The sequence below is a fragment of the Podarcis vaucheri genome, assembly GCF_965113315.1.
Source record: "Podarcis vaucheri genome assembly, chromosome: 5".
NCBI classification, from domain to species: Eukaryota; Metazoa; Chordata; class Lepidosauria; order Squamata; family Lacertidae; genus Podarcis; species Podarcis vaucheri.
In genome coordinates, this window is record NC_138763.1 from 28,877,399 (window position 1) to 28,903,683 (window position 26,285).

Genomic DNA, 26,285 nt, shown 5'->3' on the forward strand with positions numbered 1-26,285 from the left:
ACCTTCCTCTTAACCGTTTCCTCGCTCCCTGAGGTGGGCGTGACTGGTCCTGACTCATGTCCTCCCTCCTGCTGAGAGCCTCCGGAACCCGATGCCTGGTCCCCTTTCACCCCGCTGCTCCCAGCTGGGCACGTTGGTCCCGATTTCCAGCTGCTGCTCTCTGATTCCTCTCTGGCCCCTTCTTCCTGGGGAGTTCCCCCTTTTTCCCCCCTTGTTCTGACCACTGGGGCTCCTTTCTGGGAATCCTCTGACTCACTGGAAAGGCTCGGGGATCTCGGGTCGTCATCATCACTCATCCTTCCTTCATCTTCCTCCCCCTCGCTCTCTGTTTCCTCCCTTTCCTGCGTCTCTGCTCCTGAACCCCTGACATCCATCCCCCCCTCGAAGCCCCCCCTTCCCCCCTCCCCTCTCTCCGGTGTGGGTGCTGGGTGCTCCATCGTCATGGGAGTGAAAGCCGGATACAGTTCGCTCCCCGTGGTTGGCCGCCAACTGAAGACCTCCGGTTCTCTCTCCTCGTGTTCGTCGACGCTGCTCAGCTCCGCTTCCATTTCTATGCCGCCGTGCTCGAACCCAAGCTCCTCCCCGAACACGTCCCTGTCAGTCTCTGCGGCGGTCGCCCTGGGGTCCGCGGCTCGCTCTGGCATCCTCAGCCACTTTGTGCGCCACTGCTCCTCCGGTTGATCGACCCACCAATCCGCGGTGTCCGATGCCGATCCCGTGGGTGGCCCTTCCGGGGAACGTGTGCTCTGTGCGGGTTCCCCGTCCGAGTCAAAGCCCTGGAACGTGCTGGAGGAAAGTGTGGGCGTGAACAGCCAGTCGTCGAAAAAGCCTGCTGGCATGGGTCTGTGCGGGAAAAGGGCATGAAACTCGTCCTTGAGCAGGGGTTCCTCCAAAGCGTAGTCTGGCACCCAGCTATTAGCGCTGGCCCGGGTGCCCTCTCTGGCTAGGAGATATTCTACTCCTTCTTCTCCCCATCTGGAGTCCAAAATCTCCGTGACTTCGTTGATGGGGTCCTGTGGTGTCAACCTCCCCGTCTCTGTCCTCTCCCGGAACGGACCCGGTGCCGTTCCTGGCTCCTGGAATCTGTGAGGTGCCCTGTAGGGAGTGAGCACCGACCTGTGGAACACCGGATGCATTCTGGAACCCTCCGGCAGCGCCAGCCTGAAAGCTACCGGGTTGATCTGTGCTTCAACTTGGTAGGGACCGAGTTGCTTGTGCCCCAACTTCTTCTTGGCTAACGATCTGGTCGGCACTGCGTGGGTTGCCAACCAGACCCAGTCCCCCACTCGGATCTCTTCACCAACCCGCCTGTGCTTGTCAGCTTGCACCCTGTATGCGTGCTTAGCTAGCTCCAGCTGCCGTCGGAGTTGATCGTGGACCTCCTGCAGTTCCGACGCGAAAGCGTCCGCCGTCTGCGGTTCCCCTTCCCCTACTCTTTCCAGTCCCGGGAAGGTTCTGGGATGTCTCCCGTTGTTGGCGAAGAACGGCGTCACTCCTGTGGACACGTGTTTCGTGTTGTTGTAGGCGAACTCGGCGAGCGGCAGGTAATCCACCCACGTCGCAGGCTGTTGATTGGCGTAGCATCTCAGGTATTGCTGCATGATGGCATTGACCCTCTCCGCTTGCCCGTTGGTCTGTGGGTGTCTCGCTGAGGCCAGGTTGATCTTGACGTTCAGGAAACCCATCAGCCTCTGCCAGAAATTTGAGATGAACTGGCGCCCGCGGTCGGACAGTATAGACCTTGGCAGACCATGCACTTTGAACACGTGATCTATGAACAGTTTGGCGGTCTGTTCCGCCGTGGCCACCTTCGCACACGGAATGAAATGTGCCATCTTGGTGAACAAGTCCACCACCACTAGTACCGCTGTCTTGCCTCTCGAGCTGGGTAGATCCGTGACAAAGTCCAGGGCCACCCTCTCCCATGGTTCAAACGGTGTTTGCAGCGGTTCCAGCAGTCCTGCCGGCAGTTTGTGCACCGGCTTGGCCCTCTGGCAGGTGTCGCACCTCGCGACGTAGTCCGCGACTTCCCCTCTCAGTCTGGGCCACCAGAAGTCTCTTGCGACTAATTCCACCGTTTTTTCAGTGCCAAAGTGTCCGGCTGTGGGTGCGTCGTGCAACTGTTGCAGTACCTTGGCGCGAAGGTCGTCTCCCGGCACGTAGATGGCCCCTTTACATATGAGCAAGCCGTCTCGTACCTGGAACTCGTCGCTCTTCGCCGTGCCCCTTTGCACCTCTGCCATCTTCGCTTGCGCGAATGAGTCGTCCTGCAACGCACGCCGCACTGCATCCAGGTCTACTGCAGCTGATGCGCACGCCCACGCTGTTGGCGCGAAGATGTGCATGGCCGCCGCTGGCGTCGCCTCTTCGAGATATTGCGGCTTCCGGGATAGTGCATCCGCCATGACGTTGGTGTCGCCTGGGACGTACTCTATTCGGAAGTCGAAGTCCGCAAAGAACTCAGACCAACGTATCTGCCTCTGGTTCAGGAACTTCGCCGTGCGCCAGTGCTCCAGATTCTTGTGGTCCGTGCAGACTTGCACGGTGTGTTTGGCGCCGATCAGGAAATGCCTCCACGCCTTGAACGCTGCATGAATGGCCAGCAACTCCCTGTCCCAGATGGTGTAGTTCTGCTCCGAGTTGCTGAGCTTCCTGGAGTAGAACGCTCCCGGCCTCCAGACTCCCTGCGGGTCCCGCTGCAGCAGGACAGCTCCCACAGCTCTGTCGGACGCGTCCGTTTCCACCCGCATCGGTCTGCTGGGGTCGATATGTATCAGTTGCTCTTCCGACACGAAGAGACGTTTGAGCGCTTGAAAGGACTGTTCTGCCTGCTCCGTCCAGACGAATTTCTTTTTCTTGGAGCTGAGCGTGTCCGTAATGGCCGCCGTCTGGGTAGCAAACCCCCTGATAAATTTGCGATAGAAGTTGGCAAAGCCGACAAATCGCTGGACTTCCTTCCAGTTGCGCGGGCTCTTCCAATCCAAGACCGCTCGAACCTTGGCGCTGTCCATGGCTAGCCCCTTGTCCGACAACTTGTATCCCAGGAAATCCACCTCCGTAGTGTCGAACTGGCACTTCTCCAGCTTGGCGTACAGTCTATGCTGCTTCAGCCTACTCAGCACCTCCCGAACGTCTTGGTCGTGCGCTTGCTGCGATTCAGAGAAAATCAGGATGTCATCCAGGAAGCAGACGCACTTCTTGTAGAGAAGCCCCGCCAACACGTGATGCATGAAGGCTTGAAAACAGTGGGAACCATTTTGTAATCCGAACGGCATAACTCTGTACTCGTAGGTGCCCAGAGGCGTGAACATGGCTGTCTTCCACTCATCTCCCTCCCGCATGCGGATGAGGTTGTACGCCCCTCGCAGGTCCAACTTGGTGAACACTCGTCCCTTGCGCACCGTCGCTAGGAGGTCGTCAATCCTGGGCATGGGAAAGTCAGAGGGCTTGGTCATTTTGTTCAAGAGGCGAAAATCAACTACAAGTCTTTTTTGGGGCGTGTCTTTCTTCTTCACGAAGAAAACAGGACTGCCCCCCACTGCATTGGATTCTCGGATGAAGCCACGCTCCAAATTGTGATCAATGAACTGCTTAAGCTCCTGCAGTTCGTCCTCAGACATGGAATACAGTTTCCCCTTTGGCAGCGTCGCCCCCGGTAGGAGGTCAATCTTGCAGTCATATGGTCGGTGAGGGGGTAGCTTGTCCGCCTCCTTCTCGCAGAAGACCTCCAAGAAGTCTGCGTATTTGTGGGGAACCGTGTGCAGCGTTCCCAACTGCAGTTGCGATTCTTCCTCTTCTCCCTCCCGAGTGGGTATGATGCAGTGTTCTGCGCAATAAGAAGAACCGAAGATCAGCTGTCGCTGGTACCAAGCCAGCGTCGGGCTGTGCCTGTCCAGCCAACTCATGCCCAAAACAATGGGCGTGTCCGACAGCTGGGTGACATTAAAACTGATGACTTCCCTGTGGTTACCAAGTCGCATCACCATTGGCGGTGTCTGCTTCACCACCTGCCCCCCCAGCAACTCTCTGCCATCCACTGTGACGACTTGCAGGGGCAGAGTGGCAGGCAGTAGCTGTATAGCGTGCTGCTCCACAAAATCCTGCGCTATAAAGTCAGCATTACTTCCAGAGTCTACAGAAAGTGGCACTTCTACTGTGACGCCATTGGGTAGCTGGAGTGATGCGGTGAGCTGCACTACCGGTTTGGGCGGGAGGGGGTCTGTGGGCTGCAAGATCTCTGGGGACTGCTTCACTGATACGTCTGGCTGGGCCCCAGTGCCTCTGTTTCCAGCCAGACATCTTCGTTTCCCTGCTGTGGTTCTCTGTGTTGCATAGCTGCAGTCACTGTTGCTGAGGCTGCAGTGTGCTTGGAGTTCCTCTGGGGACACTCTTTCGCCAAGTGTTGAGGGCTTTCGCAGATGTAGCACCTCCTGTTCCCTCTAGGAGGCTTAGTTTTGACTGCTCCCGGTGCAGGGGCTCTGGTAGCTGACTGAGCCCTGGCACCTCCCACCTCCATAGGTTCCACCCCCCCTCCTGGTGGAGGTGTGGACTGCGCACGCGCTGCTTCCCTGGGAACGAAGGAGAAACTTCTCGCTGCTTCGCGCCCTCCACGACCTTCGTCTCTGCACCATGGGCGTTCCTCCAGCCTCACCCCCACAGTCAGCGCCCGTTGGACCACCTCCTGCGTGCTCCGGGGCCTCTCCCCCCTCGCAATTTCGTCTTTAACTGCACTGCTCATACCTTCCCAGAACAGATCTCGAACTGGAGGTGAATCTCTGTCCCATTCCAAAGCACTGACCAGTGCAAAAAAGCGGGCGTGATACTGCCGTACATTCGCCCTCCCTTGTTTCAGTCCATGTATCTGTTTTCTAGCAATGTCCACGTCTATGGTAGATAAAAAACACGCATCCATCGCCTTGATAAAGGCATCTGCACTCTGAAGCGCTGGATCTTTATCCCTCCACAAATTGCGCAGCCACGCTTTAGCATCCCCATGCAAATGGGACAGTATGAACTCCACCTTCTCTTCCTCATCTCTAAAGTCTTTTGCCAGCAGTTGCAGTGCACACATTACGTCTGCTCGAAAATTGGGGTACTGTTGTAAATCCCCATCGAAGTGAGGCACAAGACCGCCTGCTCTCCGTGCTAACCCCACGCCCTCCGGCCGGGGTCCCGGGTGCCCTTGCTTAACAAGCATTTCAAACCTGGTGTGGAGGTCTCTGTAGGCGGCTGCAGTTTCCTCCTCCCGTTTCTTGGAAGCCAATACCTCTGAGGACAACTGGGTCACTGCCTCTTGCAGCGCTGAAATTCTCTGTTCTTCCGTCATCTTGCTGACTTTTGTGAGCTTGCTTACAGACACCCCTCTTCCTCCCCCAGCGGCTTCTGCTCCCGCTGCGAGGTTTCAGGTGTCCGAAGCTTTGATGAGACGGGTCTTACTGTCAGAGCTGCTACCAGGTCCCAGCTCACATAGGACCACGCCACACAGCGTCCACTTTATAAGAGTCTTTATTGAGTTACAGAGTTCATTTCCGAACTGCGGCGTGCAGCTCTACGCCTTCTGCTCTAGGTCGGCGAAGACCCGTCTGAGTCTCCGCCTCTTGCACACCAGCTTAATACCCTGGCCTTGCTCCACCTCCTACGTCTCTCTCTACGTCTCTGGGTCCCTCTGCCCCCCTGGGTCTCCTCCCTCCTTGACTCTTCCGAGGCTGAAGACCCCCCTGAGCTTTCTGCCTCCTTGCGGCGGGCTTTGGGACCTGGCTCACTCTCCGGGCTGCTTACTGCGCCAGCTTCCTCTGCATTTGAACTTGGCGCGCGCGCCCAACCCTCTACCTTCCTCTTAACCGTTTCCTCGCTCCCTGAGGTGGGCGTGACTGGTCCTGACTCATGTCCTCCCTCCTGCTGAGAGCCTCCGGAACCCGATGCCTGGTCCCCTTTCACCCCGCTGCTCCCAGCTGGGCACGTTGGTCCCGATTTCCAGCTGCTGCTCTCTGATTCCTCTCTGGCCCCTTCTTCCTGGGGAGTTTCCCCTTTTCCCCCCCTTGTTCTGACCACTGGGGCTCCTTTCTGGGAATCCTCTGACTCACTGGAAAGGCTCGGGGATCTCGGGTCGTCATCATCACTCATCCTTCCTTCATCTTCCTCCCCCTCGCTCTCTGTTTCCTCCCTTTCCTGCGTCTCTGCTCCTGAACCCCTGACAATAACCTAAACCTATCTCATTCCTTCCCCTCCTTACTTACTAAACCTTGCAACTGGCCCTGAGATCATTATTTAGTGCAATCAGAGCTCTTGGATAGAAGCTGTTCAGAAGGCGTGTGGTTCGTGTTTTCATTGTCCTATATCTTCTGCCCGAAGGCAATAGCTCAAAGAAGTTGTGGGCAGGGTGGGTGGGATCTCTCAGAATGTTATATGACTTCTTTAAGATGCGAGACGTGAAGATCTCATCCAGGGTTGGTAGTCGGAGCCCAATAACGTTCTGGGCAATTTTAATTGTTCGCTGTAAAGCTTTTTTATCCGTTTCAGAGCTGCTCCCATACCACGATAATATACTATAGGTTAAGACACTCTCGACGGTACTATGATAATAGGACAGGAGTAGGTGCTGGGATAGATTCAGTCCCCTGAGCATTCTCAGGAAATACAACCTCCCCTGCACCTTCCTCACAACCATATTAATATTTGTAGTCCATGAGAGGTCCTCCGAGATATAAATGCCCAGGTATTTAAAACTACCAACCCTCTCCACTTCCTCGCCATTTATGTGCAATGGTAAAAGTACACTTTTCTTTCTTCTAAAGTCAATTATGAGTTCTTTGGTTTTTTTGGTGTTAAGCATAAGATTATTTTCTTTACACCATTGAATTAACCCCTGTACTTCTTTCCTATAAGCAGTCTCATCGTTTCCACTGATGAGCCCCACCACTGTTGTGTCATCCGCAAATTTGATGATTGTGTTGGACTTATACAGTGGGGTGCAATCAAATGTGTACAGAGAATAGAGAAAGTGACTTAGCACGCATCCCTGAGGGGCTCCTGTGCTTAATACTAGAGTAGAAGAATAGTAAGGTCCCATTCTCACTGTCTGCGGCCTATCAGTCAGGAAATTCCTTACCCACAGACAGATCTTCTGATGTATACCCAAATTGGCCATTTTAAGAAATAACCTGTCTGGCAGAATTGTATTAAAGGCAGAACTGTAGTCCATAAACAACAGCCTTGCGTAGGTTCCCTGTCGTTCTAGATGACTCAATACAGTATGGACGGCGATGGAAATAGCATCATCAGTAGATCTGTTTCTTCTGTATGCAAACTGGAACGGGTCCAAAGTGGATGGAAGACTAGCCTTGATATAATCTAGCACCAATCTCTCAAAACATTTCATAACAACAGATGTTAAGGCTATTGGTCTATAATCATTGAGAGATACCACCACTGACTGCTTAGGGACTGGCACTATAATCGATGTCTTTAGGCAGGTAGGGACAGAACCCTGCAACAGGGATAGATTGAAAATGTCCGTAAATACGCCGGCCAATTCTGCAGCGCAGTCCCTAATAGCCCGTCCCATGATTCCATCCGGTCCAGCTGCCTTCCTGATGTTAATGCTCCGAAAGGCATGTTGTACGTCACAGGACTGTAGTACAAGTGGTTGTCTATCAATAGTGGTTTCTGATGATATGCTGGTGGCCAATGCTGTAGTGACGGTAGTTCCAGTTCCCTCCTCAAAGCGGCTAAAAAATTGATTCAGTCGATCAGCCAGGTGCGCACTGCTGCTAGCCAATTCGTTTTTAGTATTTTGCCCTGTAATTTGTCTCAAACCTTGCCATACTCGACAAGGGTCGGAGCTCTCAAAATGTTTTTCAATCCTCCGGCAGTACACAGCTTTGGCGTTCCTGATGCCCTTTTTCAATTTGGCTCTAGCTTCTCTATACTGCTGCGCATCACCAGAGTGAAAAGCAGCATTTCTTGCCTTTAACAGAAGATACACATCCCTGTTTAGCCAGGGCTTGTTGTTAGGGAACACCCGTATTTGTTTGGTGGTAGTGACAACATCAATGCAGCTTTTAACGTAGAACAGAACTGTTGAAGCATATGTGTCCACATTATCCTCCTCGAAAAGCGACCACTCGGTGCTCTGAAAGCAGTCTTGGAGTTGCTCAGATGCACCTACTGGCCACACTCGTATCTCTCTAGTTGATGGTCTAATTCTGCGTACGAGAGGTCTATATGATGGTATCATAAGTAAAGATATGTGATCTGACTGCCCCAAGTTGGGCAAGGGCTTAGTCTTATATCCATGCATGATGTTACTATATACTCGGTCCAAAGTATTTCCCCCCCTGGTGGGACAATCAACATACTGGTGGAACTTAGGGAGCACAGCCCTCAGATCGGCTCGGTTGAAATCACCAGCAACCACAAGTGCTCCATCCGGGTGGGCCCGCTGCTGTCTGCTAATAGCAGTTAGCAGGTGGCCCATAGCTGTAGTAGTGTTTGCATCAGGAGGTATATACACCGCTGTTATTATAACAACATTAAACTCACGCGGCAAGTAAAAAGGGCGGCACTTCACCACTAGATACTCCAAATCAGGAGAGCAATGCGTATCCATTTGTTTAATGTCCGAGCTCCAGTTGTTGTTTATATAAACGCAAATTCCTCCTCCTCTGCTCTTCCCGGATTTGGCGGTTCTATCCGCCCTAATTACTGAGCGTCCCTCTAATGTATCAAACATTAAAAGCTTCCCTAAACAGGGCTGCCTTCAGATGTCTTCTAAAAGTCTGGTAGTTGTTCTTCTCTTTGACATCTGGTGGGAGGGCGTTCCACAGGGTGGGTGCCACTACTAAGTCTGAGCCAAAATAGTTCATGAAAGTAGTTTCTACAATATTCATTTTCAAGTTTCTCCTAAAGTGTCATAAGGAAAAATTGTCCACTTACTTGTGCATTTAACAGCTCACACAAGTGTGACCTCCTTAGTTCACTTCAGGTGCTACTTGCATTAGGGGAACAAGTATGGTGAAAGGGGCAGCAAGCTGTTCCTTGAACCTTGCCCAAGATGTGGTGCTTCTCCCACTATATAAGTTGGGGCATAACCTCTGGAGCAAGAAGCCTCCTCTGTGTGTGGAGGCTCCCCTGGGTAATCCTGGCTCGTCACTTCAGACGTTCTGCCTCATGGCGATAGTGGGAGCAAAACATGACTAAATGTGTGGTCCTGTGTTCAGCATGCTTGCCCCTTTCATGTGAGCAATGCCCGAAGAGCATTCTTGTTCATAAAAAATGCTACCATGGTATGATGTGAGTTCCTGCTCCAGGGACTAGCACACAACTAACAAAATGTTAATTGCTTTAAACATGCATATAAATGAACCATTGCAATGTGTGGATTTATCCTAATGATGGCAACAACAACAACAACAACAACAATAATAATAATAATTTATTTATATATACCCCGCCCATCTGGCTGGGTTTCCCCAGCCACTCTGGGCTGCTTCCAACAGAATATTAAAATACAATAACCTATTAAATATTAAAAGCTTCCCTAAACAGGGCTGCCTTCAAATGTCTTCTAAAGGTCTGGTAGTTGTTTATTTCTTTATTTCATCTGGTGGGAGGGAGTTCCACAGGGCGGGTGCCACTACCAAGAAGGCCCTCTGCCTGGTTCCCTGTAACTTGGCTTCTCACAGTGCGGGAACTGCCAGAAGTCCCTTGGAGCTGGGCCTCAGTGTTTGGGTAGAACGATGGGGGTGGAGACGCTCCTTCAGGTATACTGGACCGAGGCCGTTTAGGGCTTTAAAGGTCAGCACCAACACTTTGAATTGTGCTTGGAAACATACTGGCACATAATAGATTACATAACGTAATCTAGGCACATTATACCCTTTGATAGTGTGCAAATGCATGGGTGATCCCCCCCCCCGAGCTGTATACCCATAAAAATGTAGCTCATAAAAGAGGCGTTCACATTATTTGAATAAATATTATTCCCTAGTTCTATTCTCGCAATAAATAGAGAGGATTAGAATTGCTGCTCCAAAGGCCAGGGTTCATTCTTAAGATCACTTAAGGTGCACCATTTACTTCTGAGGCCTCTTTCAGGCAATGCACATGCAATCCCGATGAGTGAGGTATGGTGAAGAAGTACCACTTCCCACTTTGCCAAAGCATCCTTACGTCAGTTTTCTGATAATTTTATGTAAAATCACGCTTTTTAATTCAGAATAATTATCTGAAGTGTTCTCGCAATTACTAACGTGAATTTGAATCGAATGCACTCTTTTGGAAGAGTAGGCATAATCAATTCTTTTATCAATTTTTGGCCTTTTGTAGTAAGGGATAAAAGTGCTCAGTTCTGATAGGGGTTAAGGGCTGTATTAGAGTTGCAAATACTCTTTGAGAAGTACCTACTTCTCCTTCTACTCTCAACCCGTAAGAAATGTCTGGTCAATTGGATTAAAGTAGGAATTTGTTGTGCTACGTTTTACTTCTCATATTAGGCTAGAAACATTAGGATCTTCTTTTATACAAAGTCAGACCACTGTTTCATCTATCTTAGTATCGTCTGTGACAACTGACAGCCGTTCTCCAGGATTTCAGAGAAAGGTTTTTATCAGCTCTTCCTGGAGATGCCAGGGATTAAACATAGGACTTTCTACGTCCAAAGCAAATGTTCTATCACTATGCTATATTCCAAGGCTAGTGTCAGCAACCTTTTCACCAACCCCTGGTCCTGTGAGTTTCACAGAAGCTCGACAGGCATTAGCAGCCATTGCTTATTTTCATGTCTTGAAAAGCTTCATCCATTCATGTCTGAAACTCAAGTTCACTTCACTTGGCTCCATGCTCAAACTTTGTGGTGAACCTTCTTTGTAGTGAACCCTGCAGATCAAAGGGATGAAGATAAGTGGAACAATGAATTCTTAGACTCATGAGGTTGTTTGGCTGGCTGCCTCCAGGATTAGCATATCAAAGGGTAGTGAGAGACATCTTATCTAAGGAGTTCTTTTTAGAAGGAACTAAGGTTTGGACATAAGGTTCATCCTCAGGGTGGGGTGGGGGAGTCCGCATGGGGGTTAATTCAGAGTTTCCCCAATATTTATTCTTATAAAAAGCTAGTAGAACAGAGAGAAAGGCTTGACAAAAATGACATCCTTGCCCATGTACAGTGGTACCTCGGGTTAAGTACTTAATTCGTTCCAGAGGTCCGTTCTTAACCTGAAACTGTTCTTAACCTGAAGCACCACTTTAGCTAACGGGGCCTCCTGCTGCGGCCGTGCCGCCGGAGCTAGATTTCTGTTCTGATCCTGAAGCAAAATTCTTAACCCAAGGTACTATTTCTGGGTTAGCGGAGTCTGTAACCTGAAGCGTATGTAACCTGAGGTACCACTGTATAGATTTAACAGCATAGATTTAACAGAGAACCCATACTTCCCACAACCCATACTAAATGTGAAGTATTTTGGTAACAATGGAGCTACACCTCAAAAATAACACAGAACTGCCCCTGAAAATGTTGCATATCCCCTTCCATAGAGCATTGTACAACTTGCTTCATTACACTGGGTGCTTCTCCTCAAATGTCAGCAGTAGTCAGTTACAGTATGTGGCAAAATCTATAGCGCTATGTCATCAAAACATGAGGTAAGATGTAATATGGGCACGGAAGGAGGGAGGGAGGGATATACTTTTCACTCTTTCCTTTTACTATTTTACCTGTTGCATGGCTTTAAAATATTTTGTGTTGTACTGCTGTGCACTCTCAAAAATGTTATAAATAAATGCATTTATGGAGGGCAGTGAGAAACTCGATCCAAGGTTGCCATTTTCTGGGGAGTCCTGTGTTTCTTATAGCTTGTAATTATGCCTGAGCTCTCTGTGATAATGGCTTCTTACCCAGAACTCTGGGTGGGTGGTGGTTGTGGCTTGGCGTAGCTCCTTGTGGCATGGAGGTTATTGTTTTACACTTGTGGCTGGCCATTGCAATCCTCCTCAGCCAGCCGCTGGGGTTTGCGGGATTGCATGCCAAAATTCAAGTCAAATCAGTCATTCATGGCTTTTGTTGGGGGTGGGGCAAGAGCAGCAGACCAAAGTGAACAAGTCCTCACTCCGCTCTCCCATGGGGGGGGGGGTTTAAGCCCAATGTGCTGGCATTTACCAGCCCAGTCAGCAAAACAGCAACCTTCCTGCTCATCCTGTATACTGTTCTCTTGGTTGATGTTGCTTAGACCTTGCTGCGGTTGAAAATGGTCATTGTTTTCAGGGCCAGGAAGGAATTTGTCTTCAAACAATTTGGCCCTGTTTGATTGTTTTCTCTTCCTCATAGCAATCATCACAACTTTCAGCACATAAAGTATTGGGTGGAATCTTTAATCTAATTCCGGGTGTGGGGTGATTTGGTGCATTGCCCCGATCCCATTCAGGTGCAGTGTCACAAGGTAAAAGGATATGGGTGGAAGTTTCTGTCCTGAAGCCAAGCTCAGGGCAGGTGGGCCATAGAACTTCCAATCACAGCTGGGACATGGGGCAGCTTAGTTGACCTGCATCTTGAGATGGTCCTTAACCCAGGCACAACCCTGGTCCAAATTTCCACTTTCAGTCAGGAGACTAATTCTGGATACATGCCCAGTGACTGAGCCAAAGCCTACCTACATCTGTAATCAATAAAGTTATGGCTAGTTGCTGTGTCAATTTGTTGTCCTCTCAATACATCAGTCATCCGTCTACAGGGAGCATGCTGTGTTTGGGACTGCAAATGTAATCAGCCGCTTTGTACAACCATTATATGCATACCTATCAGCTCATTTTCCCTATTGGCTCTTGACAATAAGTGAAATGGAGTCAGAGTTTGTGACACAGAATGCCATTACCGAAGCCCCTTTAGAAAAGCTTCCTGTGCTGTCTGTGCTTATGATAGGCAAATCAAAAATAGCCAGGCTCTCCACCATCTCCGCCAAAGCCAAATGGTCAGGCAGATGAACTGACTCTCATCAGAGGCACGTGATCTTGTGACTACCCTATCATTCCTTTGCTGTTACTGCCTTCAAAACCTTGATTCAGCCCTTTAAGACATTACAAATGTAGGCTTCTTTAGATGTGCTTTTTGGCTTCTGAGCCCTTAGGACACACAATGATTACCTCTTAAAGCTTCTCTTGGCAAGTGTGATGGATAGAAATGTGCTGTTTTTGAAGATTCATTACACAAAAGCACCGCCTTAGGGTATACATGGAGTATAAGGGCCAAATGTTTTCCATCTCTAAGCCGCACTGAAATAACTGTGAGTGAAACAGTAGACACTTCTCCATGGATAAACTGTCCACATTCATTATGCACTTCAAAAGATCTAAGCTGATATGGCATCTAAAACAATCAATAGGATAAGTATTTCTGGAACTTCCTTAGTAACTGAAAGAATGGATTATAATACCTAAGGAAATTCTATCGTTATGCTTCTTGCTCAATCAGCATGTGGATTTTGAGTTATAACTAAACTTTGAAACGGAAAATTGAGTTATAAAGTGAACATTCTGAGTGCACGTCTTGAAGTGTTATGGCTGTGATACAAACAGTTTCTTGTTTTCTCTGGGAATGTATAACACCCATGTTGCAAACCACTGCTGAGTTCTGGGGTCACAGGTGGGCACCCACAAAATTTTCACTGTGGGTGCCTGGCCTCTGCCACTGCTGCCCATTGCCTTACCTCTGACTGTCTGGCGCTGTGGCGTCTACTGGGCTGGGGCCTCCGCCTCCACCATGGGGCCTCTATTGAGGCCCGCTGCAGCCATGCTTCTGGGGTACATCTGTGGCCGCAGTGGGCCCCAACAGAGACCCCATGATGGAGGTAGAGACCCTGGCCCCACCGCAGTGCAAGAGAGCCGAGCAGCAGAAACCGAGCAGCACAATATGATGTGACATCATGATGTTACGTCACATCTCATGCGCCGCTGAGCACCCAGAGTCTGGGGCCCAAGTCAGCGCCTCTGTCTGGGGTGAACTCGAGATGTTACTTCTTAACTTCAGAGCTCTATGCAGCAGGGATGGGAAACCTGTGGCCATTCATACATTGCTCCCAACTGTCCCAGCCAACATGAAGAGATGGTGTAGTTCAGCAACTCAGGAGAGACACAGGTTCCACACTCTTGCTATGCAGCCTTGGTCTGAGATATACTGAAAAGACAGAACCCCATCTCAATTAAGTACCTTCCCTTTCAATGAGCTCTGATAGCACTGCAGGTAACATCCTTCTCTAATATTAGAGGAAAGTTCTTCATTGTTAGCCCTGCCTGTACCTGTGGAACACTTTACCAGCTGAGATCTGCCATATCTGGAAGCATGTCTTTCTTAAGTGAGCTTTTGAGACCTTTATTTGTAGACTGTGGGTTTTTTAAATATAAGTGTCCGTCAAATTGATTTTACACAGTATGTTTCATCCTATCTACTAGTTCCTTTTGATTGATTTATTCAACTTGTCATAGTTATTTCATAATAATTGTATTTTATAATAACTGTATTCAATTTTAGTTTAAGTTTGTTTGTTTTCACCCTACGAAACTAAATAAATTGAAAAGTGGGTTATAAATTGTCTAAACATTAAAGAAATAATCTTTTTAATGGATCAAATGATTCCTACAAAAAGTAGAAATGGAATTTTTAAAATGCAGTTGTGATTTGTTATAATTGACAGGGAGTTAATGCATAGAGAGATAAAACGCTAAGCAAACTGCAAAGTGGTCTTAATGAAACATTTGGTCGAAGAATACATTTCCCCTGCATCAGTTCTTTCTTTCTTCTGATATTGCGAATCATAGCTGTCACTTCAACCCACAAAAGAGAAGCAAAGAAATCCACTGAGGCCAACACTGGAATAAGAACTCAGAACAAGAATGGAGAACCTATGTCTTTTTCCAGCCCCATAAACCAGTGGTTGATTCAGGCATATTATTTGATGCTCATGTGATATATAGAGAGAATGGAGGGGGAGGTCACACCCTAGTTGTCTGGTCTCTGCCATGCCAAGCCTTCTGCATTTGGCCTACTCTTTGAGATACCCTTCTTGCTTAGCAGTAACATCATGCCATCCTCTCCCAAATTATCCATGGCATTTGACCAAAGAAAATGTCCATGCACCATGTTCTGCTGTATATACTTGTGTACTTATTCGGTATGCATTGTGAACTGCATAGTAAAAGGCTTTGTAATAGTCCAGTTAAGCATATAGAACATTAACTATATGTTGTTCTGCTGTGGGTATTTAGCTCTCTTAAGAACTTTGGTGTTTCTGTTACTCAGATTTCTTCATGGCATAATATAAAGGTGTTTATGCAAACAGCTGTCATTCACTGGCAGGAAGAGTACAGTAACATGCCAAAACTTTGCATGCCACCCACACAATCCACCAGCCACACGCGAAGTGGCTCTGTAAACATACCAATGTATGGGGGTAGCAAGTATGGCCCCATGATTCCCCTCATCCATTCCTTGAAAGATGAGACATCACCCCACCAACCCCAATAGTTAAGCAGTTTGGACCTCTCAAATGAATGGAAGTCTTGGTTCTTCCAAAGGTGCAACAGATTTGATCTGCTGGGTCAGTTCTACACCTTACTAGGAGATGTTCACTAGTACTGTGGCATAATGATGCCGTCAGGAGGTATGTTTCTGGAGAGTTTGCCTAACAAGGATCTAGACAAAAGTAAAAAATAAATCCTTGTTCCACCATGTCTGACTGGGTATGCTCAGTACCCAAGGCTGCCTTACCCAAAAGCCTTACAGGGTCAAATGGTCCATTAGTGCATTCAGGGTTTATTCCAGCACACAAACACCTTATCCAAGCAGTGGCCATGAGGGTAACAAATTATTTAGTAAAGACCTTGCTGGTCCTTCTATTAAACAAGATGAAGCTATCCAGCTCGAGTACAAGATTTTTTTGTACAGACATCATTTAGTGTATCATCGTGTATGAATTTTTAATTTCATTATCACATGTTTAACCAACATGGGAGACACCCTTTGGATCGTCTGCCTCAGGCACCAAAACATCTTAGTGCATGTCTAAGTAAAGGGGACTGAATGCTTCAAAACATTGATGCGCCAAAGGAATGTTATCCAGACTCATGGAATCATTTACTTACTCTATAAAGCAGCCTAATATTATGACCATCAGAGCAAGAAAACACCAAAGCCTAGGTATGCCTGGGCCTTTGTTTTGCACTCTTGTTGACTGACATCCATTTCAATAGCAATGTAATCTGCAATGTAATTATAGGTGACTGGGAGGACACATCTAAAAAAAATTTATCTCGACATTTTGCTAGTTTTACGTTGTTTTCATATTATCTGCTCTCTTACAGAGAAGCAGTTGCTTCACAATTAGTATGTTTTCCTGCATTCACCATTTGCTTTCTTTCTTTCTTTTTAACAGGGTGGGTGTCGATCCAGATGAGGATCTGAAGACAGAAACTGCTACTCAGGCAAGTTGCAATCTAAAATAGAAACATTTGAAAGAGATCTGTGTTCAAACACATGTGCTTCATGGACTTAAAAAATATATAAAAAAAATCTCTGCTGTAACTTCCAGGAACCCCAAGGGAAATGACCAATTTTGCCCCCCAAATCACAATATTCCGATGTGAACTTCTTGCATTCTATTGACTCCCAGACTGTAAAATGAAATATAGTTTGATAAGGAGTTTCCAATGAACATGAATATATGTTGAAGAATAGCAGACTTTATGTTTTGGTATAACGCAGGGGTCTGCAACCCGCGGCTCCAGAGCCGCATGTGGCTCTTTTACACCTTTGCCGTGGCTCCGGGGCGGATACTAGCGAGGGGAGGAGGCGCATTGTGCGCCCCGACACTCCCCACTGTGGCGGGCGCTGTACTGGCTGTGGCGTCGCATGGGGGCAGTGCGTGTGTTAGTCACACACCGTCCTGACGTCACCTTCCCACCCACCCGCTACATTGTAAGGGGCATGTACGCTGGTCACTGCATTGAAAGGGGGCATGTACGCTGGTCACTGTTTTGAAGGGGAGTGAAGAACACACACACACGCACGCACAAAAAGGTAACTTGTTAATTTAACGTTTATTTCTATGAGGAGGAGTAATTCTGAGGGGTCAGACAAAGACATAAAAAAGTGACAAAAAAAGTTATTTTTATAATGACGAGTTTTGCGGCTCCCAGTTTTTTTTTCTTCGGAAGCGGGTCCAAGTGGCTCTTTTTGTCTTAAAGGTTGCAGACCCCTGGTATAACGAATGTCATTTGTAATCTGATGCATTTTTCATAATAAAAGCACTTCAAAAAATAGTTTAATCCCCAGGAATAAATCAGGGAATTATATATTATTCAGATTCTGAACTTCGGGGACCAAGTCTAGGTCAGGATATTATAAATGTGCATTTGCCATTTTAACATAACTGTCTGAATATATTTTAATACCATCTGTCTCTTCTGGAGTCTGTGGACTCTATTCTGAGAACTGAGCAGTTCCTGGCAAGGCCGAGCATGTAGAGTCAATCCCTAGTTTTTAGCACATGTTCAATCATTTCTGCAAATCTCAGTTTGCATAGCAGTTTCTTGCATCTTCACCATTCCAACTCAACTGTCCACTTCATGCTTCTGACAAAGTAGACCTATGAATGCCCAGGCCACAATAAATGTGTTACGACATAATCCAAGCCTATGATGTGGGCACTACCCACATGTAGAAACTATACGCAGAGCTCAACAGAACCATGTTTGCCCCTTTTCCTTTTCTTCATCTGGCCCCCTTCACCTGTGCGAGGCAACATGGATAACTTGCATCACATAAAGAGGAAGGGCTAGATAGGCATATGTAAGATGCACAGACTTTCCCCCCCCTGTAGCAGCCCATTGTGCTACTTGCATGGTTACCATATCATCATGCTGCTAGTCTCTAAAGCAGGGGTGGGGAACCGATGGCTTTCCAGATGTTGCTGGGCTACAGCTCTCCTCATCTCCAACCGTTGGCCATGCTGACAGAAGTTGACAGGAGTCGGAATCCCACAACATCTGAAAGGTCACAGGTTCCTCACTCCACAGATTATATCAGTGCCCTTGTAAGGTTGTGGGCATTTCCAAACTATTGCTTTGTCGCTTTCAGTTTTGAGAGAAGGAAGGTGACAAGAACCTTCTCTTGAAGTGGGTACTTCTGTCTTGTAGTCTGCAGTCAAGAACAGTCCCCTGGACTCATATTGGCATGGTTAAACTGAGCAGTGGTTGGCGGGACACTGTTGGCAGGGCAGGGTTGTGCACCTGGCTTCCTGACACTGAGTGTCGTAGCCTCTTACTGAGAGCAGGGGTACTGGGAGCTTTGCATGGTGCAGCCATGGCAGTGGAGTCAATTTGATGCTCCTGCCACTGCGCCCAAAGCATGCTGCCCTTCCCCTTGTCTCACCCCTCCTCTTAGTAAATGGCAGCAATGTAGGCACGCAACCTTCCTGCACCAACCAGTCAACCACTGCAGTTTACATTACGTTATCCTTATCAAAGTATTCACAACTTTTTGTGCCACGTCAGATCTGTCACTTCCCAGTGCATTTATCACTTGCCCTGCGACGGACTCGTAGCTCATTTATTTCCACTCATCCACTAATAGTCTTTCATAATGCAATATTGTGAGACCATCAATAATGTTCAGGAATAATTGAATGCAGCCACTTCGCTGTGTTTCAAGCATGTTTAGAATACAAAGCTAGCCTTGATGTACACCAGCAGGGGAAAGGTTATCATTAAGTTTCCTCATTTATTTAGTTAATTAAAAAAAGGAAGAATTATTTCCTGCCTGCCCGCCATAAAAGACCTCAAGCTTGCAGATACAACTAGAAAAGGTTGCAAATAGCAACAGTATTCATGAAATCTTAAAGCAGTGATAATAAAAATACAAACAGCAAGAAATCACAGCCAAAAATAAATAAATCCTAATCACCATTTAAATCTTAACTAACAAATTCAGCCTGCTTTCTAAAAACAATGATAATGGTACCAGGTAAATATGTCTAACAAGTGAGTTCCATGATTGTGGCACAACCTAGGCCTAGTGTCAGGGGTCAGCACCAAGGTAGAGGGTGGAGCCACTAGAGGCTACTGTATATGGGAGATCTAGTGAATCTGGGCAGCATTCAACTAGCTCATGCCTTCAGTGCAAGGACTTTTGGCTGCACATCCCTTCCCTCTTCTCTCCCCATGCCCCCAGGGGGTCCTGTGAAGATGGGGAAAGTGCAGGGTTTATGTAGGGAATGGAGGGGGAAATTCTCTTTTGCAAGTGGAAATCCTTGTGCTGATACAATGTGGATATTGGATACTGTCCACCCAGTCTGATAGTCACCTACCTTATCCCCAAAGATCAGTGAGGCTGTGCAGATGGCTCAGTGCTGCTCACCTGCCTTCTGGACACCTGAGAGGAGAATGGGGAGCAAGGCATGGTGCAGGTATAGGTGTAGAGTCAATCTGATGCTCCTGCTGCTGTACTTGCACTGCACCTCAACCTACTCACCTCCACCAAAACTGGCAGCAATGCTCAGTGTTTAGAAGGCAGGTGAACAATCTCACCCTGACTGCACCATCCCACTGCCTGCTGCCACCCAAAGGTAGGGTGCAAGGAGAAGGACGTCTGGTGAGGATTTCATTGCCAAACAGATTGATATAAATGTCATTTCCGTGGACATTAGGAAGGGCTACATGCTCTCTTATAAAACTCTGGTGTTGTTGCTGTTAGGGGAAAATGAAATCTAATTTCTTCCTTACGATAAACAAGTATATTTTGTAAGAGTCATTCATTTGGCTCTTAAGTGCATCTCCTTGGAGAGACTTTTTATACTACACATTTTGTTCAGGTGTTTTGGAAGAACACTCTGGGCCTCTTGTCAAGTCCCAAGGGAGAGCTGGCTAACTTAATGAAGATTATTTGGTATTTTAAACTCCTTTATTATATTAAAACTGGTTATCGTTATCGTTGTCCGTCCCCCCCCCCCACTCTCTGGAGCAGATTTTGTAGATGCTCAGGGAACTACATGGGAGAGGAGGAGGACATTCGGTTGCACAAGCAAAAGTCAGTGACCCTTGTGGAGCAGTAGTGTTGAATACAACCCTATATGGTCTGGGGTGTTTCAATAATAGTGAGTATAATACAAGAATATAATATAATAGCCAAAATAATAAGGAATTTGGGGTGCGCATCCCAAAATAAGTTTTGGGAACACTGTGTATGATATAGTCACACCTCCAGGAAAGTGTCCCATTTGAGATGGTCTTGAATCACATCTGACCAATATTCCCTGGAAAGCTCAAAGAACTCCTATACAGAGAACTTCACTTGGCAACAGACAGACACTAAATGAATACTGTAAACAAATGCTTTATTCATTAATACATACATATTCTAGTCCCTTCCTATGTACAGGAAGGGGGGGCCAGGAGATGCAGTGCAGAACAGGAGACATCTCCAGCAACAACTAGCCACTTTGTTCGGGATTATATATAGAATCATAGAATTGTAGAGTTGGAAGGAACCTTGAGGATCATCTAGTCAGGACTATGCAGCTGTTCCATACAGGGATCAAACCTGCAACCTTGGCGTTTATCAGTAGTACCACGCTCTAACCAATTGAGCTGTATGTGTAGTATATCATTCAAAGCTACAGAGACATTTCCACGGGGTGCGCTTTAGGACAATGCTCCCCAGTCATCTTGTAAAACAACAGAGTGCATTTGAAATCAATGAATAAAATCTTAGAAACTAATTCCAGTGTTGGTTTTCTCACACAGCATGAGAAGGTGGACAGGAGGAAGGAAACATGTCATAATTATTGGAAGATTATGATCCCTGTAGCAATGACCTTTTTGTAAGCTATAAACAAAAATAAAATGAAATAAAACCAAATGACATCTAAGCTTGGCAGGAGCAAAATAGAAAGTATTCCCACCGCAGCAATGGATAAGAAATACTGTTTTTATTGATCACAGAATACAGTGTCCCTCAGCAGCTTTTTTTTAAAAAATGAATCATTAATAAAAATAAATGCTGAGTTATTCTATGAGTACTGATGCAGCAAAGAAAAATATGGTGCATGATCCAATTTGCTAAAAAACAGATCCATACCCAAAGATTAAAATCCTACATCACTGCAGGAGAAGACGGGTAAACAAAAAAGAAGTTTAGTTTATAGGTCAATCTAGTAGTCTCAATATGCTGGCGTTGGTAGGATTGCCATATTTGAGCAAAGTTGTTGAGCTTTGAGATATTTTTAAGAAAAATCACCAAAAACAACACTGCCAACATAGGTTGCTATACATCCAGATTTTCCAAGACATTTCAGCGATTTCCATCCGGACTCTGCTTCCAAATGCAGTATTCTGGATATATCCGGGAAATTCCAGATGTATGGCAACCCTAGGCCTTGGGAACAGCCAAATTTATAGAAGATAAGGCTATCAGTAACGACTATTTAATTATTTAAATGATTATAGACTGCTCATTGAAACATACAGCTAACAAATTACAAGAAGGTCAATAAAACAGCAATAGATACTAGTCACGATGGTTGGTTCCCATGATGGTTGGTGTCATATTCCTCTGTGCTTTTACCATCTTCTCCTCTACGGCTAAGGAACATTTGTGGAAAGTGCTCCCTTTGTGCCACTTGGGATTCCCATATGTCTGTAATTCCCCATACATAGCTGGGATTCGGACCTATGGCAACCCCCGTGTCGCAAGTGTATATTTCCTTTTTAAAAGCACAACAGTTTTTGTGTCCGGATTTTCACTTTCTGAAATATGGCAGCCCAACACTTGCATTCTGAGCAGGTGTGATTCAAGAGATAGGATTTCACTTAGTCCACTGTTGATTCGTAATACCCAAATTTTGGCTACAAGCCTCCAGACAGTTCTCCTGCAGGTAGATCCCAATGAAATTGATGGCAGCTGCACACAGGAAGGTGCCTTATACACTGGTCCATCTAGCTCAATAACATCTGGTTATTCCCTGATATACACTGGCTGGCAGCTGCTCTCCGGGGTTTCAGACAGAGTTTTCTCCTAGCCCTACCTTGAGACACAAGGGATTGAACTTGGGACCTTCTGCATGGAAAGCTCTACCACTGAGCCATGCCCCTTCCCAAGGTGGCTGGTGAAGTTACCTGAATGGAAGACCTCCCTGGAAACTCCATATATGAATCATTCAATTCCATGGTGTGGGGAGAGGTGGGATATAAGTATACTTTGTAACTAACAGTGCGATCCTAACAATGTCTACTCAGAAGTAAGTCCTATTGAATTCAATGGGTCTTACTCCCAGGCAAGGGAGGTCAGGATTGCAACCTAAGTGGTAGCTGGTCTCTTAATGGTAAGCAATTTTAGTTGCTGTTTTTTTTAAAAAAAAATCTGTTTCTGAGCCCTTCTTAATAGTTAATCTGCTTAGTTTAAGATATAAATGGTGAACTGAAATGTGTTTAAAATGGCTTACATTTTTAATTTAGCTTAGCTGCTGCTTATAAAACATCTGCAGGTGTGTTTTTTTTTAAAAAAAAACTTTTTCCAAAAATATATTATTGCAGGCTGCAAATAACCTGGAAAGAAACACAACCAAAGCAGAAAGCGCTTGGCTCTTCAGAATATGGTATGGTTTTGACCACAAGTATCCTTTTATCATGCTAGTACTAATAATTTATGGAAAATAATTTCATTAAAGGCGAAAATAATTTAGATAAATTTAGCAAGGCAACTGGAATTTCCTTTAATTGTTAAGTACAGTGTGAAATTGAATCATATTGTTGCTACTGGGGGGGGGGAATAGTGGCAGGGAGTTTAAGGTAAGTCCTGAGATAGAGAAACACTGTTTTAAAACATTTCTAGAGACTAAGATTGAACAATTCTCAGTACACCTTACCTCAATAAAGGCATATTCGGTTTGTATGACAAATTATGACTCCATTGTCTCTTGTGACAGACAGGTGCCAACAAGAATTCCGGAACTCTTGGAAATAAAATAGTTATTTATCTACTTGTGACACTTCCTATCCTGCTTTTTAAATTTTTACTTATATAAGTACACAAGGTAACTTTCGGGGGGGGCTGAATAATGAGTTGTATCCATTTGGTATCCCATGGCCTTCCATCAGTTGAATAGGAATTGAATGCCCATCATTCCTGACCAGTGGTCATCTTGACTACGGCTGATGGGACAATATCTGGAAGGCTCCATGTTGTCTACTCCCTTCAAATCCAATATATCCTCAACAGATTTTTATTTTTTTACAGGCAACTCTAACTTTCATTGCTTCCCACAGTAGATAATTACTTTTCCCTTTGAAAATCCGTTATTGAAGTCATGATATGGAAAGATACTCATATGAAAACTGTGAGTAAATAAGATTTCAGATATAGTGTTCTACCTTTTTTTTTCCCGGGCGCAGCTAAAAATTCAATTTGCACTGCAGTATAAAAGGAAAAGGTGTTTAAAAATTAATGCCAAGTGGCATCAGAGCAGGCTTTAGAAACATGCTGATGCCATTTCTTCTTCAGAGAGAAAAGTCTGTGACTATGGATATCTTAAAGGTTATAAGCAATATACTGTGCACCAATAGATGCAGGAAAAGAGGGGGAAATGAGGCTAGAAAGTGAGGCTCAAACTATACGTTGGGTGGAATTATTTACTTCTATCCACTTTTTTAAAAAATTGCCTGAGTCAATGTGAAGGAAGGTTGGCCATGGAGGCAGCTTAAGGCTCTCTCTTCCAACTCCAAATCACTCTAAGTTTCATTTTTGTTTGGTGAGGAAAAACGTACAGAACGCTGTACTTTCCACTCTCAGCAGAAAACACACAGTATCCCAGCATCTTCTTTCCCCCCGCAGGTGAAAAGACAGCTTAGTGAGATGGCTTTTGAGATATTAAAAGGAAAGGGTTACTGAAATATACTCCGAGTCGAGAGTGGATTTCATGCTCTTTATTCAGCTCATAGTGGTGAGGAGGAATGGAAGTTCCCCCACAATATCTGCTTTATATACCTATTTACACAATGGGCTGCATGTGATTGGCTAATTCCAGGATTCTCCTGTAGGCCAATCAGGTTGTGGATTCACTTCCACCTGGAGCTGGATTGGGTGGCTCCTGCGGAACAGTCATACTTCTGCATTGTTCTAGGACCAATCAGACTGCTGCATTCTGAATCCTATTGTTCTAGGACCAATCAGACTGCTGCATTTTGGATCCTATTCAACTCAGTACATAACAGTTACAAAGTGTTTTCCAATCTGCTCATTCTCCATCCTTACAGCCCAACTGAACTAGTACTAGTTAAATCAGACAGGCACCTGCAATTCTGATATTTCATAAGCTGCTGAAAACATTTCCTCGCTCCCGCCCCGAGTATTTCTAAAGAATTGATTTAGTTCGGTGATGGTCATTTGTTCTGTACCGTATGATTTTCTCATTTAATGGTGTTTGAAGGATTTTATCGTACATAGCATTATTATCTTACGAGCTGGTGGTTAATCAATATTCTTATAATTAAATAAAATACTACATTTTGTGAGGGAAGGAGACAAGGCAGCAGGATGTGCCTGAGAAAGAGGGAAAGTGTTAGATGTACAGGAAGAGTTAAGAGCAGTGAGCAAGTTCATACTTTAGGCAAATGTCAAATGAAGTAAAAATTTGGAAGAGGAATGGATGAGAGTTGGAGAAGGGGCAGTTGAATCTCTAATATAAATGCTTAATTGATTGTTCCTGAGGGGGTTCTGGCTCCTTCTTCCAAGCAATGCTTAAAATGGGCAGAAGGAAGTCACATGTCTGGATTAAGCGGCAAACCTGGGTAATGCATTTTTGACAGGCCCTTTTGTCGACCAGTTGATTTGTGGTGTTCCGTGCTTCAAACAAAAGTCATTTATGTTTGAAAAGAATTTGGAAATGACTTTTGAAATGAAAGCAATTCTACATTTTAAGAAGTTATTTCTCCCTTCTGTCATAAACAGTAATCTTTCTCTGGCATTCTCACTTACCGCAACCGCTGCCCTGCAATTATCGTACAAATGTATTTTCATTTTAAAGTAGCATTTTTACATATTATTCCTGCCAGCAGCTATATGCTCAAACCTCTGAAGAAATGAACAGTTCAAGCTGCTCTGGCTAGGTCTGACAAATCTAAGCATTTTCACATGCTGAATCATTCTCTCTGAAAGATGTTCTAATTCCTTAGAGACAGACCAATTATCTCAGTGGGATGGTTCTGCAATCTGTTTGTCCTTCCCTTTGCAAGATCAGCTACAGAATTCAATAGCATCTAGTAATGTATTGATCATGCATCACTAAGAGCTTATTGAGTTGGTCAAACAATGTAGTCAGTAAGATTGCTCATGCTCAGGGTCTGATGGATCTCCATATTTAGGTTTGGAAAGTGTTCATCTACCCACCTACAGGCCAGACTGATTATGACTTTGGGTGGTTATTCCTTCCTTGGCAGCATAAAGCTTCCCTCTCTTTCACAAGACACAGTGAACTATTTCCCCAGCAAGTACCGTTCTTCGTTGCTTATGTTTTACTATGGTTTGTGTTGTACAGAGGCAAGTTCTCACTGGCCAGTAAACCTAGCCTTGTACCACTTCATGCTGTTTTCTGTATGGAGGATGTATTCAGTCCTGTGAACCCCCTTTTGAAAACTGAAGAGCTATGGCCCAGACATGGACTTTCTTCTTCACTGAAAACTGGACCTCAGCTGATCTATAAAGAGACAGAGAGAGTATGGTCCTTTATTGGATGAGAAAGGGAAGGTGCTGGACTAGTTATCTCTCTGCAGATTCAGACAATGATAAGAGTTTATAGGACATCTCTCAGTGGGCAGACCTTCAGTCATTCCATTTCCAATGTTCAGGCACAAGGGTGGTTGCTTACGTAGCCAAAACGCCAACACCCACGCACAAGAAGAAGGTATCAACAGGCTTGTAGGAACCCTGAGACTTACAGAAGTAAAAAAAAAACCCAAAAACAAATCTTTTAAAAGATTAAAGAACCACTACCACCCAAGAAAAAACCCAGTGTAATGAGTACTGAATATACTCAGCAGCCACAGGTTGCAGACTTACTTACTGTTGTAGGGGGATGGAAAACTGGGTGGGAGGATAAATGGGATAGACTATCATACAGGAGGGCATGGCTGGCTGGAACACTAAACAGGAACACTCCACACAACATTTTATTGAAGGTCTCACTCATACCATATATACCTTGCTATGAGGATGCGGGAATTGATCCAATGGAGCCCATCTGCTCCAGGAACCT

The 26,285-nt window shown here is 45.9% G+C and overlaps 1 protein-coding gene across 1 annotated transcript in view; it reads left to right on the plus strand.

The window, feature by feature from the left end:
• The window catches only part of SLC9A9 (solute carrier family 9 member A9), a 269,909-nt gene that overhangs the window by 184,367 nt on the left and 59,257 nt on the right, over nt 1-26,285 (plus strand). The window contains exons 13-14 of the mRNA XM_082224708.1: nt 16,416-16,464; nt 22,570-22,649. Of these exons, the coding sequence (XP_082080834.1) occupies nt 16,416-16,464; nt 22,570-22,649 (129 nt within the window). The remainder of the gene's footprint in view (nt 1-16,415; nt 16,465-22,569; nt 22,650-26,285) is intronic.